Raw genomic sequence first — 14761 nt, forward strand, 5'->3', positions numbered from 1 at the left:
TATCCTGTGGTGAGCTTCCTCGTGGCTCAGCTTTCTTCCCACAATCCCCGGTTGCTTCTTGAGCCCTGGGTTAAATATTTTCCTCCACAAGTAGAAAAAAGTCATGGTGTGTGTGTGTGCTTTAGCCTGTTCAGCTGCTATAACAGAATACCATAGACTGGGTGGATTAGAAACAACACATATTTATTTCGCACAGTCCTGGAGGCTGGAAGGCAGAGATGAGGGTGCTAGCATGGTCGGGTCTGCTGAGGGCCCTCTTCTTGGTTGCAGACTGCTATCTTCTCCTTGTGTCCTCACATGATGGAAGGAGAGCTAGGTAACTCTCTGGCCTCTTCTCATAAGGACACTTATCCCATTCATGAGGGCTCCACCCTCATGACCTAATCACCCAAAGGCCCCACCTCCAAAGACCATCACATTGTGGGGGGGGCGGTTAGGATTTCAACATATGAATTTGTGAGGATACAGACATTTAGTCCATTGCAGGGGGAGAGAGGGAGTTTGGGAGTAGCATAAATAGGGTCACATGTGCCTCTAAATTTGTGTCAGGTGGAGAAGAAGGACACCAACAGTAGCTTAGTTGTTCTTCATGGTGGCTGCCCATTTGAATCACTTGGAAGATTAAAAAAAATAAAACGCCAGTGTCCACTCCCTCCCACTCCCACCCCAGAGACTCTGATTTAATCTGGGGGACCTGGACATAGCATGGTTTTAAAACATCCCAGGTGAATTTAATATGCAGCCAGGGTTGAAACTCACTGCACGTACCTGAATCCTCCTCTCTCCTCCTTTCCTTCCCACAGTTCATGGCCCACACTGGAGCTGAAAATGTAAAATATGATATAGTAATGATTGCTTTTATTTTCACATATGGCTTCCAAAGTTTGAGCAATGTTGTATATCACAGTGATGACTATGCCTGTCTCTAAAACTTGGTGGTTTTAACTCAGTGGTAGATGGTTTCACTTTTATGTTAAAGTCTGTTTATTCATAGTTTATTATGTAGCAAGGCTGTTTCTCAGGCAGTTGTCTATTCACAGCTTATCGTTAAAACCAACAACTAAAACCTAGAGGCAGTCTGGCTTGTTTCCGTTTACTGCAGGGATGGAAAAGCATTTTCTATAGTGCTAGGAATTCTCTCAGATTAAAAAATAGCATCTTGTTGCTGGATTAGGCATAATTGTTGTGGATTTAGTACCCACTGTAGCTTGTGGAGAGAATCAGAGGCCATGAGGACTTGAGGCCCTGGCATGGAACTCTTGATGGCATGTGCAAAAGCCATTTGAGCAAAAAGGTTCACATCATGGGCCTATTTTATTACCAGTTAGCTCAACCACCTTGTTCATGGCCTACATGAGATCTAGTTAGGATCTAGCTCATTATTTAATATTTACTTCAAAACTAACAGCATCTTCATACTTTCTTTTTTATGTTTATGTCTTCGTTCAGTTTAGCAATTTTCCTGTGATTGCCTAAATAGAGATTTTTCTGTCCTAGAAAAAAAAAAACCTTATTAAGTTCTTTGACATGCATTAGCTGATAAAACCATAGTCAAGTGTTAGAAAATATTTCTAAATATTTTAGAATTTCTAAATATCTAAAATATTTCTGATTTCATTGCATCTTGTGTTCTTCATTGGAAAATTCCCGAGGGCTGATTTTCTCCTTATTCTAGATTTTTAAAAAAGTAAGCCTATGAGAAAAACCCCAAAATTATTTTCTCTGTTCATTCTCTGTCTATAGTTAGCTAATTGCTATAGACTTAATGCTTGTGTTCCCCCACCTAAATTCATGTGTTGAAATCCTAACCCCCAATATGATGGTACTAGGAGATGTAGCATTTGGCAGGTGATTAGGTCATGAGGGTGGAGTCCTCATGAATGGGATTTAGTGCCATTATGAAAGAGACCCCACAGAGCTCCCTCACCGTCTGCCATGTAAGGACGCAGGAAAAAGATGGTCTTCTGTGAATCAGGAAGCAGATTCTCACCAGACACCGAATCTGCTGAAGCTTTACTCTTGGACTTCCCAGTCTCCAGAACTGTGAGAAATAAATGTTAGTTGTTTAAGCCCCGCAGTCTGTGGTATTTTTTTATGCCCACCCCGGATGACCTAAGACATCAGTAAAGCACCATTTTTATTTTTATGTTCTGCATTTGGAGTTTGGCCATATACTATTACTCTGTGGTCATTGTGAGGCTGTCAAAGCTTCCACTCCTTCTGTGATGACCTGAGACTTTTATTGTGGTGTCACTGTGCAGAGATGATTGTTCTGGTGCCTTCCTGCTTAATCTCCCAGCCTCTGTATTTGTATTCTATAAAGTGGGAATGACACTTGTATTAGAGAGTTATTCTGTTAATTAAGGGGCAATACATAAAGCACCAGGCACACGGAGGACACTTCCATAATTCTCTTTCTCTTCTCCCATCTACTCTGGGTACCTTCCCCAGAGTGGACATTTTTGGGGGTGCTTTTTCTACTTTTAATTTGGGTGAATTTCTGTGGTTCATTTACTGCAGTCTTTGTATGTTTACATGTATTTCCTTATTTTTCCAGTTTCAGATTTCTGAAGGCTCCTAAAAATTTTTCTTCCTCCATTTTTACCTTCTGTTTTATGACCTTCCTGTCTACTTACTTCTTTCTTTATCTTGATTTTACCTCCTCCAATCATAAGAATAAGCCTTCATTAGAAAATATTAGTGTTGGCTGTTTATGTAAGAATTTTTTGTGCACTAGAAGAGAGATTTCAGTTTTATAAAGACTGTAGGACATTTCAAATAGAGCCTGAAACCCTCAGAGCTTTAGTCATCTTCCAGACCTCTGGTCAATAAATCTTACCAATGTGAAATGAAAGTTGAGTCACACTTTTGTGTTTTGTTGTTGCCTTAGTATAATGAAAGCTACTGTTTTGTGGCTTTTATGCTATTGAAATAGAAACTGCTCAACCTCAAGACTCTTGGGCCGGAAGACCATCATACCTCTAACCACCATCTGTACTAATGCCCATGGGTTAAGACTCCGTGCTTCCACAGCAAGGGATGCGGGTTCAATTCCCTGGTCAGGGGGAACTAAGATACCGTACGCCGCTCTGTGCGGCCAAAAGAAAAAAAAAATGCTCATGCTGTCTGACCACTAGTTTAATAAGGAGGGCACTGTGTGTTTTTCTCTTTCATAAGAAGTACTTGTTTGTTGCAAAATTAGCCTAACATCTTGCTTTTGCAAAACCCATTGAATTCCATATTTTTGTGGACAATGTCTCATACTCACGTGGAATAGCTATCTTTTACCCAAATCCATAATAAACCCAATTTCCAAAGCCATTACCTGAAATTTTCTTTTGCTTGTTTCACCTATGTTTCATAAAAAACATTCATGTAGCACAACAGTGAAAAAGCAATGTCTGTGCCTCTTTTTAAATAGGGATTTGCTTTTAGTAAGTTGATTCCTCTGAGCTCTCAGTTATATTTTTCATAGTCCTAATAGGAGCTTCCTAAAATATCTTCTATTGTACCAGGTATAAGGTAGATAACAAGTTTGATAACCCCAAAGAGACTTGCGTTAAATAATGTAAACAGAGAGGGAGATGGAAATAATCAAGGCATGAGGAGAGACCGTAAGGACAAGGTTTCTCATTCTAAACTCTCCTGCTCGCTCCAGCCCACACGTGTTTAGGATAAATACCTTCTTCTCCTTCTGTATTTGACAGTAGCTACAGACTCCTTTTGAAGGTCGGATTTGAACAATTGAGTAGGCATGAATTTTCATTTTTAAAAGCCAAAGTTAGAGAACACTTTTCTTCTTTTTTAAAAAATTTTTATTGGAGTATAGTTGATTTACAATGTTGCGTTAGTTTCAGGTACACAACAAAGTGAATCAGTTATACATATACATATATCCATTCTTTTTTAGATTCTTTTCCCATATAGGTTATTACAGAATATTGACTAGAGTTCCCTCTGCTATACAGTAGGTCCTTATTAGTTATCTATTTATATATAGTAGTGTGTATATGTCAATCCCAATCTCCCAATTTATCGCCCCCCCCCATTTCCCCTTTGGTACCATAAGTTTGTTTTCTACATCTGTGATCCTATTTCTGTTTTGTAAATAAGTTCATTTGTACCATTTTTTTAGATTCCACATATAAGTGATATCATATGATATTTGTCTTTCTCTGTCTGACTGACTTGACTTAGTATGGTAATCTCTAGGTCCACCCATGTTGCTGCAAATGGCATTATTTCCTTTTTTTATGGCTGAGTAATATTCCATTGTATATATGTACCACATCTTCTTTATCCATTCATTGGTTGATGAGCATTTAGGTTGCTTCCGTGTCTTGGCTATTGTAAATAGTGCTGCAATGAACGTTGGGGTGCATGCGTCTTTTTGAATTATGGTTCTGTATCTAGAGAACACTGTTAAACGACATTCTTGAGTTGTCAGTACTGATGGGTGCTAAACTGGGATTATCATGCACGACCTGTGTAAACATAAGCGCATTACAGCTGATGAGATAGCATATTTAAGAGTTTTTTCATCATTATCCTTTCCTGATCATTTTTTTCCCCAAAATATTTTAAGATGGTTGTGCATGATTCTATACATCAAAATGTAAAGGTCATAGTTAAGTAGTGTAACAAAGGATTAAGTGTTTACTTCTTTATTTTTATTAATTGTCAAGGGTTACTTATTTCGTCTTAAGTATTTACAAATAGATCAAAATAATAATGAAGAAATGTCTTCTTTAAGTGGATAAAACCCAGTACAAGACTGCTGGCCTGGGGATGCAGTTGGAGTCATTGACTAATAATGTATTTAAGGAAATGCCCCAAGTATCCTGAGCCATTTCCTTAATTAGGCAAAGGACAGATGTCCAAAGCCATCACTGCTCTAGGAGGGCAGTTAGTTCTGTCGCTCCTCTTACGCCTGCATGCTTTGAGCATAGTGGGCAGTGATTACTGTTAACATCCACGCAAGCTTACTAAGTGACAGGAAAGGTAGTAAGCTCTGTGCATGCATGAAGTCTCTTAAATGCTTGCCGATAGTCAAGGGAGTAAATAAATGAACGGTCATTGCTTCCAGCTTCCAACACAAGAAAAAGCTCTTTTACTCAGCTAGTTAAGTAGGTCTAGATATTTATGGGAATTCCAGTATTTTTTCTTCATGACTGAATTATGACAACATCCTTGACATCTATTGATGTTAATATTCAAATTGAGTTGATAATGTTAAAAAGTGCTGTTTTCTGACATATTTGATGTTTAATCACTTTATAATATACTACAATCCAAGTAAAGATCTTTCTCGAAAAAGACATTAAATAAACACAGTTGTAACAACATTGTAATATGAATTAATTCAAGAACTATTTTAAAAATCCCCATTTAACCTAATATCATTATTATCTGGAGAACAGATTAATGATTTGTAATTTTCTGATGATTAAACTTCTTTAAAGTTTGGTGTTCTCATATATCATTAGAATGAGTGTGCCACTTATAAAATATTAATTATTCATAATACCCAAGAATTACATCTGCTTTATTCTTTTATTATAACTGTCCTGAGTAAATCAACCCATGATAATTACTTTATATACTCAACCTGATTGAACAAAGATGGCAACCTATTGTGGGTTTTTATAGCACATATATCATAAAAGTTTTACTAGAGCATCATATAATTATTCAAACCACAACGAAGGGCATGCCTACTAAAATACCTTCATTTATAGCCCATGATTCTGGTTACAAATACTTAAACACACACTACTGATTTTGTAGGGTTTTATCTAGCTTCTGTATTGGTTTCTCTAGAATTCAGTTTTCTTCCAAACAGGAACTATGTCTTTTGAATGTCATTAATTAGTGGTGAGAACAGCACAAGCTAAGTGAATACTCTCTTTTTTTATGTATTATAGAAGGATAATGTTTACGAAATTCTTTAAGTGGTTTCGTTCCTCAGGCTTTCATAACACTATCCAGCTAACTTATAGCCAAAAATAAAATGGATAATTCATAATATTCTAAGTAAAATTTTCTTTTAAGGCTTAACAAACATTTGTTGCTAAACCTATGCTATGTTTACCGTCTTTGTAAAGGTAATATTCAACAGTATGTCTCAAAATATTGAAAGCACCCATTATTAAATATCCTGTGAAAACACTTATACCCTGTCATTGACACTCCAATTAAATTCCTTTAAATTTCTTTTCTTTTGATTGAAGTATAGTTGATTTACAATGCTGTGTTAGTTTCAGGTGTACAGCACAGTGATTCAGTTATGCATATATATGTAAATCTGTTCTTTTTCAGATTAGTTTCCCTTATAGGTTATTATAAAACATTGAGTATAATTCCCTGTGCTATACAATAGGTCCTTGTTGTAAATTCCTTTAAATTTCTTATTTTTATTTTGGAAAATACCTACAAGGATCCCATGGCCAAATGAAAACAGGATTTTGTTAAGGGATTGCGGGAAATTTCTGTTTTGTATTTGTGTTGTTTTAACATAGCATCGGCAATAGAGTAATACAAATATTTCTAACATATTTAACTGCATGTTAAACTGGTTACCTATATATGTCCTTAATTACTGACATTTATATTGCTCTAGAGATCACTTACAATATCACTCTTCAAATTTCACATGACACTGAAAATGGCATTTGGTTTCAGAAATGTCTAGCAGAGCATGGGGTCACCTGAGGGCTTGGGAGGGGTACTTCGAGACTCGGTTTAAGGATTCTTTGTGTGTGTGTCTGTTTAACGTCCAGCACCTGTTCTTCCTGGAGCCTACCAGCAAAGCCATTCTCAAGGGTATGGGTACATGCATCAGACCAGCTTGTCATCCATGAGGTCAATGCAGCATTCACCAAATCTAGTAAGTGCCCATTTGAAGCGTTCCTCCTTCCCTGGTCTTCATATTTTATCTCCAGAATGTAAATGCACATAGAGTACAGTTGAATTGAATAGGGTACATTTTTAATATAAAGGGTAAATGATGATGTGTTGCATTTTTACAAGCTTCCCTAAAGAAGTGGAAGACATATAGGGGTAAACCGTTGAGAAGGGGAGGCACGATGAGAAAACATGCAAACAGTAAAACATACAAAGACTCTACCAGTACTATAACCTCATTGTTATCTCATGATTGGAAGTCGTCAACTATGGTCTTCATTCAGTAAAAAAAGCACAAATATCTGGTCACGTTAACTAGTGAATCAAAATGGCCACTGAGAGCTAAATGACACAGCCAGCATGTCTTTGAGTCCTCCTCTGGAAATCTTGGGGTGCTGATTCATTCACTGAATGTAAGGCTTGGAAGCAGTGTTCCGGGTCATTTAGTCAAATGTGGTATCTTATGGTGAAATTGCTTCTCCAGGCTCCTGACACAGTCCCTTGGCCTTTGCCTGTGCACTTAGAAATAGGTGGCCCTTCTAAGCTCGTAAAATACCTTTTTTAAAATGTATTTTTGTTGAAGTATAGTTGACTTACAATATTATATTAGTTTCAGGTGTACAGCCTAGTGATTTGGTGTTTTTATGCATTATGCACCATATTAAAGTTATTATAATATTACTGACTGTTTTTCTGGGCTATACGTCACACGTCTGTGACCTACTTATTTTTTTATAACTGGTAGTAAGGTATCTTTATTCACTCTAAAGTTCTTTGCATCTCAGCCAGTTTCCTCAGTCTATGAATACACTTGATTTTGAGATTGTCTGATATTATTAGCTAAACTCTTGGCCTCAAATGAAAACAAATATAGTAAAACTCATTTAAAAAATTTCCTCATTATAACAAGGATTTAATTATATGTACTTAATATTCAGGACATTTATATGCTAGGTTTCTATCACTGTGATACAAAAACCTGTTGAGTATATTATGGATTTTTTCTTTTATTTGTTTTAAATATTTTTAAGAGGAAACAAAAATTTTTAGTCAAGTTCATTACCTCTGCCAGGGGACCGACGGTAGTGATTTGGCAGTGACTTGGACCTGTCTGCCACTATGGTGGGTTTTGTTCTCTGAAGAATGTGGACTGGGGGAGAATCTACATAATCTAAGGTCTCTGGGTTTATCTGAAGCTGGGGGAGTGGCTTTACTGCTTCAGAGCTTACTTTTTGACGGGCTAGCTATTGTATTCAGCGGCTTGCTCTGGCCCCCAGTATTACGTCTTTTGCCAGACTAGTAACCTTGAGATGAACACAGTCAGGACAGACAGTACGCTCTGGTTTGCAGGACTCCAGAAATAGATGCGCTTGGGAAGATTCCTGATAGTTACTTTAAGCGTGGGTTGGTTTGTTGCGATCCGCATTTGCGGCTGTGACTATCTTGGTGTCCACCGTGTGACCCCGTCTTTCCCTCCTCAGAGGACCTACCGAGCCATGTACGATTACAGTGCCCAGGATGAAGATGAAGTCTCCTTCAGGGATGGCGACTACATCGTCAACGTGCAGCCCATCGACGACGGCTGGATGTACGGCACGGTGCAGAGAACTGGGAAAACCGGGATGCTTCCGGCGAATTACATTGAGTTTGTTAATTAATCATTTTTCCTTGCCCTTTGAGCTTTGTTCTAATGTACACTAAACGTAATCTTTTTAAAAGGTAGAAGATACTTTTAAGACAACTTGGCAGTTATTTTACGGTAATCTATCCTTCCTTTGACAATTAGACACGCAGGTACCAGGAAGAAGGAATGACTTCTGGGCTGAAAACAGCAGCATTTTCGGTAATTCGTATAAACAAAATAATTAGGTCTGGAGACCTGGTGCTGCTAATTGTGTTAATGTTTTCCTTTGATTGGCTATCGTGAACCCTTCCGGGGAAATGTATTTTTGTAGACTTTAATAGAGATGTTGATTGTCCCTTAAATGTCACAAGTATATGAAATTTCTTAGCTGTCCCTTTGGAATCACCAGAAGCCAGTCCTCTTAATTCAGTAACACAGCCGATAATTTAAAAACCATTTAGCTTTTGAGTCACGAGGCAATTTCCAATTCAAGTGAAAATTGCCTAAATATATTAAATGTAAGCAGTGGCAGAATGACAGTTTGGTTAAAATTATATTGACTGGTGGCCTTAGGGATCTAGAAACTTCTACTGAACAAAGAAATTTCCTTGTTCCTTGGGCCAACTTGGGTCTATTTATTTCTCATTTGTACCGAGGTGTATCCTACTCTCCATTTACATTCTATGGACCTAAGTATATGCTTGACTGCCTAGAATGTCAGGACCAAATTACTTCACAGCTACTCTACAAAGGGCAAATTTTAAGGTCATCTATATTATTTCCCTGATACTAATAGCCTTTACCCTGTTGCATGTCATGTAGGTTCAAGCTTCTGTAACATAGGCAGCTGCACTGCCTGTTCCTGTTATTAAAACAAAAAGTGTGGCCGATATCTAAAAGCCCTTTCCTCTAGTTGCCAGCTCATCAGAAAAACATAACTTGAAAAGTTGCTTGAGATTCTCTTGCCGCATTGCACTCTAGTTTTGAAGGATTTACACCTTAGGAAATAGATGTATACTCTAGCAAATAAGTGATTTAGGTGTTTATTGAACAGCTTTCATTAACTTAATGCCGCTATTGATTTAAAAGCAAAGAAAACTTCATAAAAGCCAGTTACAAAGTCGGAATACGAAGTGTGCTGGGGGAAGCCAGCGAACAAAAGATTACCAGCTCCGCACACAGAGACAGGTGATCTGGTTTCTTATTTGGGAAAATGGTATTCAGATTCTGGAATGGGAATCTAGCCACTAAAACCGCTTAACGAAAAGACTTCCTTTCCGCTTTCTGGTTTTTATTTTGTAAATCACATCCAGGGGTGAGATTGGGAGGTCACCAGAGATTTGAGGTACAGGCCCAACAGGTTGTTCATTTAAAAAGAGATCGTTGTCACATTTTCATTTCCAAATGAGTGACTCTGCAGGCTCTTGCTGGGTTCACAGCCGTGACCGTCATGTCGTGAAGTTTAACCTGGAGTCCACAGTCAAGATCACTGGAGAGACGAAGGTCCATCAGCAACTCTGTGTTTTTCTGACCATGCCCTTAGTGAGACTTGCAACAGGGTAGCAGCCATGTAGGGCCTGACTCTGTAGCTGTAATGAAACTGAAAAAGTAAAGTTATAAAAATGTCATCAAATGTATGGGCCTTGGGGCTTTCTGCCTTAATAATATATTCAAAGAAATTAACAAAATATGCTGTAAAACATCTTTCACTGAAATGTTTATTGGTTCAAAGGCAAGTGTTAATTCATGTACACCTTTGAAAAGTAAGCACATCATTTTGAAAATCTGTAGTCTGATTTTGATCGGGCTAAAAGAGTAATTAAATAAGCTGTATTACATTCAAGCTGCATCTACATGAAACTGATGTAAAATTGAAAAGAGAAAAATTCAGGCAAATAACTAGAGATTTTTTGAGGGGATTTTACATATTACCACATAGCCAGCTTAGCTGATTTTCTGTCATTGAATGACCAGTTGTGATTCATCTGATTAAACCCCATATAGATCTTGGTGTCTTATACAAAAACCTGCAAAGACAAGCGGAACTTGCAATATTCTTGCAAAAATTCTGTGCATTAAAACTGAGGGCAATAAGCTTGCTTATTAGTTTTATTATACCATTAAGTAAATATTTAAGATTCACCCAGACAGACTACTTTTTTGTGATTATAAAAGAGTAGTTGTTGATTAAATTTGCAGAGGAAATGTAAGACGGGTACAATTTTTGATAAATAGCACATTTATAGGAAGCTCAAAGGAAACCGATTTGAAATGATTATAATCGGGGAAGTAACCATAAAGTAACAGCTTGATGTTTCATTGTTTTTCTCATCCACTGATTTCAAAATCAGATTCACTGAATGTAAACGTCAATACTTATTTGGGGAATAATTCTCCTAAAATTTTAAGCTTCACGTAATGTTTGCATAGTAAAATGTTTCTGCTTTCCAGCCTTCAGGAATTAAGATCGGATCAGAATTTAACTAGAGGGCAGTTATTTTACAATAAAGACTGAGAGAGAACCAGTTGCACATGTTCCTGATGCTATGATTTGATAGTGTTGTCACCATTACTAAAGCCTGTCAGGATATTAAGCATCTCAGCAGAAATATAGGAAACAATAGATGTATAAAACCAAAGCGCTATTTTTACAGCATCATTTTCAAAACTGTATTCTCGGACAACTTGTCCCCTTTCCACACTCCCCCTCTCGCCTTCGATTTGGCAGCGGGCAGATGCTACATATAACGCTGACAGCTCAAGAATGGTTTCAAAAACAATCCTTTTAAAAATCAAGTTAAAGAAGACTGTGTATATGCCCGAGCACAGAGAGCATGCACCTGATTTTCTAAATGTGTTCTCAAACCTGATAAAAGCACACGGGCAGTTTGATATGCTTTTCAAAGTTCCGAAAACAGAACTGTACGTGGATCATCTCTTTCTTGAGAAGAGCATGGCAACAGAATATATTGCTTTTGGTGTAAGTTTTTGTAGTAGGCGTTTTTACTAATTCTCATTCTCTGGGAGAGCTTTCTATTTCTAACCTGTGGCAAGACAAAGTCTTCGTGTCTTCTTGTTATTGTTTACACATCCGCAGTGTAGCCCACTTTGAAATATTTGTCTGGTTGTCAGATCTCCGCGCTGTCCCTGCATCTTCTCAGGCCTCCCCCGCCTCAGACACCACACAGGAATTTGCAAGCACAATTCCCAGGAGCGCCTTGTACGAATATGGATGCGATTAGACCAGCCCCTCTCTTGCCACCAGGTTCATTGCATGAGGATGACGAAGATACATTTTCTCCAGTCTCGCCACAGTCTTTTCTTTCCTTATCCTCCATGTTGAGCTAGACAACACTCTGGGATTTGGGAAGCAGACTTTTCTAAACACACAGTGGAAGCTCAAGGTGCATCTCTTTTTCAGGTTTGTCCATCTCCAGTAGAATGTTTTTAATGAAAAGATAAAGAAAATGGGTGTGATCCTTTAATAACACCTCCCTATATAAAGTGGATATATTAACAGTTTATATCAAAATTATAATACAGAGATATAAAAAATATATAGGTGCCTTTATGATTACACTTGTTTATTCGCTATGGTCTTGGAAAGAAAACCAAGCAAGCAAGCTTCTGCCTATTCTATAGTAATATTTTATTATATGATTGGTATTTTTTATGGTGGGGAAGTGAGATGCTCCTGACAGATACGAAATGTGATAGATGATTGTATTTTACCTCTAGAGGTTTAGAAAATACTGACTTCTTCCGTCTATTTCTGAAAGGTTCTTTGTGGATTTATATATAGTTGAGATGCATAAACATTAACTTTAGGTTTGAGATTTAAAATACCTATTGTAAGATAGAAGAGTTATGTTATGAGGCTGAATTCATTACATAAGATGAAATTCACTTCATAAGTTCATTATACCTTAGCTATTTGCTTCTGATAATCTGAAAGTGGCTGGAGTACGGTTGTTTGGGGTAACCCGACATGGAGGTGAGAAAGCTTTAGTTAATAAGAAGCTGCGTAAACCAAGTTAAGAATGCTAAAATGAAGGTCTCTTTCTGAAGTATTCCGTGCCCATTAGGGTTCTTTCCAGGCACTGCCAACCAGTGCTGATCCAAAAAAATCAAGACGCTGTACGATGCTTCTGTGGCCATCATTCCCTGATCCGCAAGCCTGGAAGGATCCCTAAGGCGGACCTCCTCCCCAGTTGTCCATGTTACTTCAGTATCTTCATGGGAATCCCGTAGGCTTTTTGTGTTTGATATGTGGTATTCAATTTGCATAGTATATACTTCTTTGTAACCCAGTTGCTGTTAAGAATGATTTATTTTAAAGGAAAAGAGAAAACCGCCTCATAGTTCGGTGTTCAGACGACAAACTGCTGAGCATTTAGAAGCAGCACCGAGTGTGTTACAGGAGGGGTGTGGAACCGTTGGTCTTTGACCTGTGATTAAAACCCCAAATTGAATCATTGTGCAGATTGGCTTCTCTTTGCCTCAAAATATGTAGGATTGTGGCTGCTGATTAATTTGCAAGATTGTACTAACTTTGAGAGCGTACAGTTTTACAGGAAACGCTTCATGTTTTTAAAATGAGGGGGCTTACAGAACAATACGATGGTATTAATATAATCTGGCTTTTGTTATGCAAATTGTTAACACCAGCTATTAAAATATATTTTAGTAGAAATGCTTTAACTCATGTTTCTTTCCTCTACACTGTGAATCTTTAAGCCTTGGTGGACTAGAGCATCGTGCTGCCCAAAGGACTAACCTATGCAAACTAGTTCACATTTTAGTGGATGTCGCAGGACTTGTGTAACAAGACGTTATTTCCCCCTGCGTAATGTACAGCGGCATTGAAATAACACATTAAGCCTAGCATCATGTATGTATAGATAGTTACTCACAAACCCTTCACGGCTACCATAATCATTAGTATTACCATTCGTTTAAGAGCAGATCGCTGATTTATCTGTTAAAACGACGTCAACGATGTCAGAACAAGAATGACAGATGGATGCAGCGGCCTTGGCTTCCAGGTGGTCCCTGCAAGTGTTCTCCTGTGATAGAACCGCGTTCTCAGATGCGCTCTCTCCAGGGTATTATTATTCTGTGTCTTCTTTCTGTATTTGTAAAACATTATAACGCTTTAATTTCCTATCTCTACACATTCGGTTTGCTTAAATAAATGCAGGATATAACAAAATGGTTCCACTTGTTGGTTCTCACCTTGGTTTCTTGGAGCAGGGGTCGTTGATAACACCCTGGGTATGGGTTTATCGAGACAACCCACGTCAAATGGCCTCGAAGGTCTGTGGTGGCCTCAGCGCACTAACCTTGGTGAGTCATTCAGAATGTGTCTTCTTCCCCCAAATAAACTTAGCTTTAAATGATAACAATATTACGCTTTAGCAAACTCCGTCTCCTTCTGATTTTATATCAGAGTGCTATAGTAATACATCATCGTAGTTCACCTCTTTCAAGATTAAATTCCTCATATGTCCTCAATAGTACAGTTTTAATTTTCTTGTATTTGTAAGATGAAAGAAACAGCTTGCAGCAAAGAATAGGAAATGCACAAACGGAGTGCATGAAACAGGGAGATGCTCTGATTTCCCAGCTCAGAATGGCTCATTTATCATAGAGGAGAATTGCTTTCTTCCTGTTTCCCATAGTTGGAAAAAGTGAGTTACTTCCTTTTTTTGCCCTCATATAAATCTGCTGAGACTAGGATCTTAGCTTTATTGTGTTATCTTGTAGAAGTTCCTCTTTGATGGTGCCTAAACCCTCCCAATTGTAAACTGATAAACTCTGCTGATGACACATTTAGTACTCTTGCTTATAGAGTAAACACGCTTCATAATCTTGAATTTTGTGTTTCTCATATTCCAAAAGTATGAAATGAATATTTGTATGATATGAATCAGCAAACATACTGATAATATTTCAAATGACAAAACAGCTTGCTCGTTTATTTATTTGAAGAATTTACTTTTTTTTCTCTCTCTCAAAGTTTTTTTTCCCCACCATGCTCACAGATTTTACTCTTTGGAACCCAACCCACAGAGAAATGAGTAACTTAGTGATTTTTTTTTTTTTCTGAATTAAAATAATTTAGGTTTAGGATAAACGATGCTTATATTTTTATTAACTTAAAAATTTGTGAAGTTAGTTGTACAGGTAATTGAGACATATGTGACCACTAGAAGTCTACCAAAGTAACTTTTT

The 14761-nt window shown here is 37.7% G+C and overlaps 1 protein-coding gene across 2 annotated transcripts in view; it reads left to right on the top strand.

Moving 5' to 3' along the window:
• Positions 1–14483, top strand: part of NEBL (nebulette) — a 335691-nt gene extending 321208 nt beyond the window's left edge. Inside the window, exons 6-7 of one of the 2 annotated variants that reach the window (XM_024766146.1) lie at positions 6780–6886; positions 8385–13717. In XM_024766146.1, the coding sequence (XP_024621914.1) occupies positions 6780–6886; positions 8385–8561 (284 nt within the window). In that variant the 3' untranslated portion in view covers positions 8562–13717. Of the gene's footprint in view, positions 1–6779; positions 6887–8384 lie in introns of both variants that reach the window. The other variant, XM_024766137.1, reaches the window with a different exon arrangement.
• The last annotated feature ends 278 nt before the right edge of the window (positions 14484–14761 follow it).

This window comes from Neophocaena asiaeorientalis, unplaced genomic scaffold, assembly GCF_003031525.2.
Source record: "Neophocaena asiaeorientalis asiaeorientalis breed wild unplaced genomic scaffold, Neophocaena_asiaeorientalis_V1.1 scaffold217, whole genome shotgun sequence".
NCBI classification, from domain to species: Eukaryota; Metazoa; Chordata; class Mammalia; order Artiodactyla; family Phocoenidae; genus Neophocaena; species Neophocaena asiaeorientalis.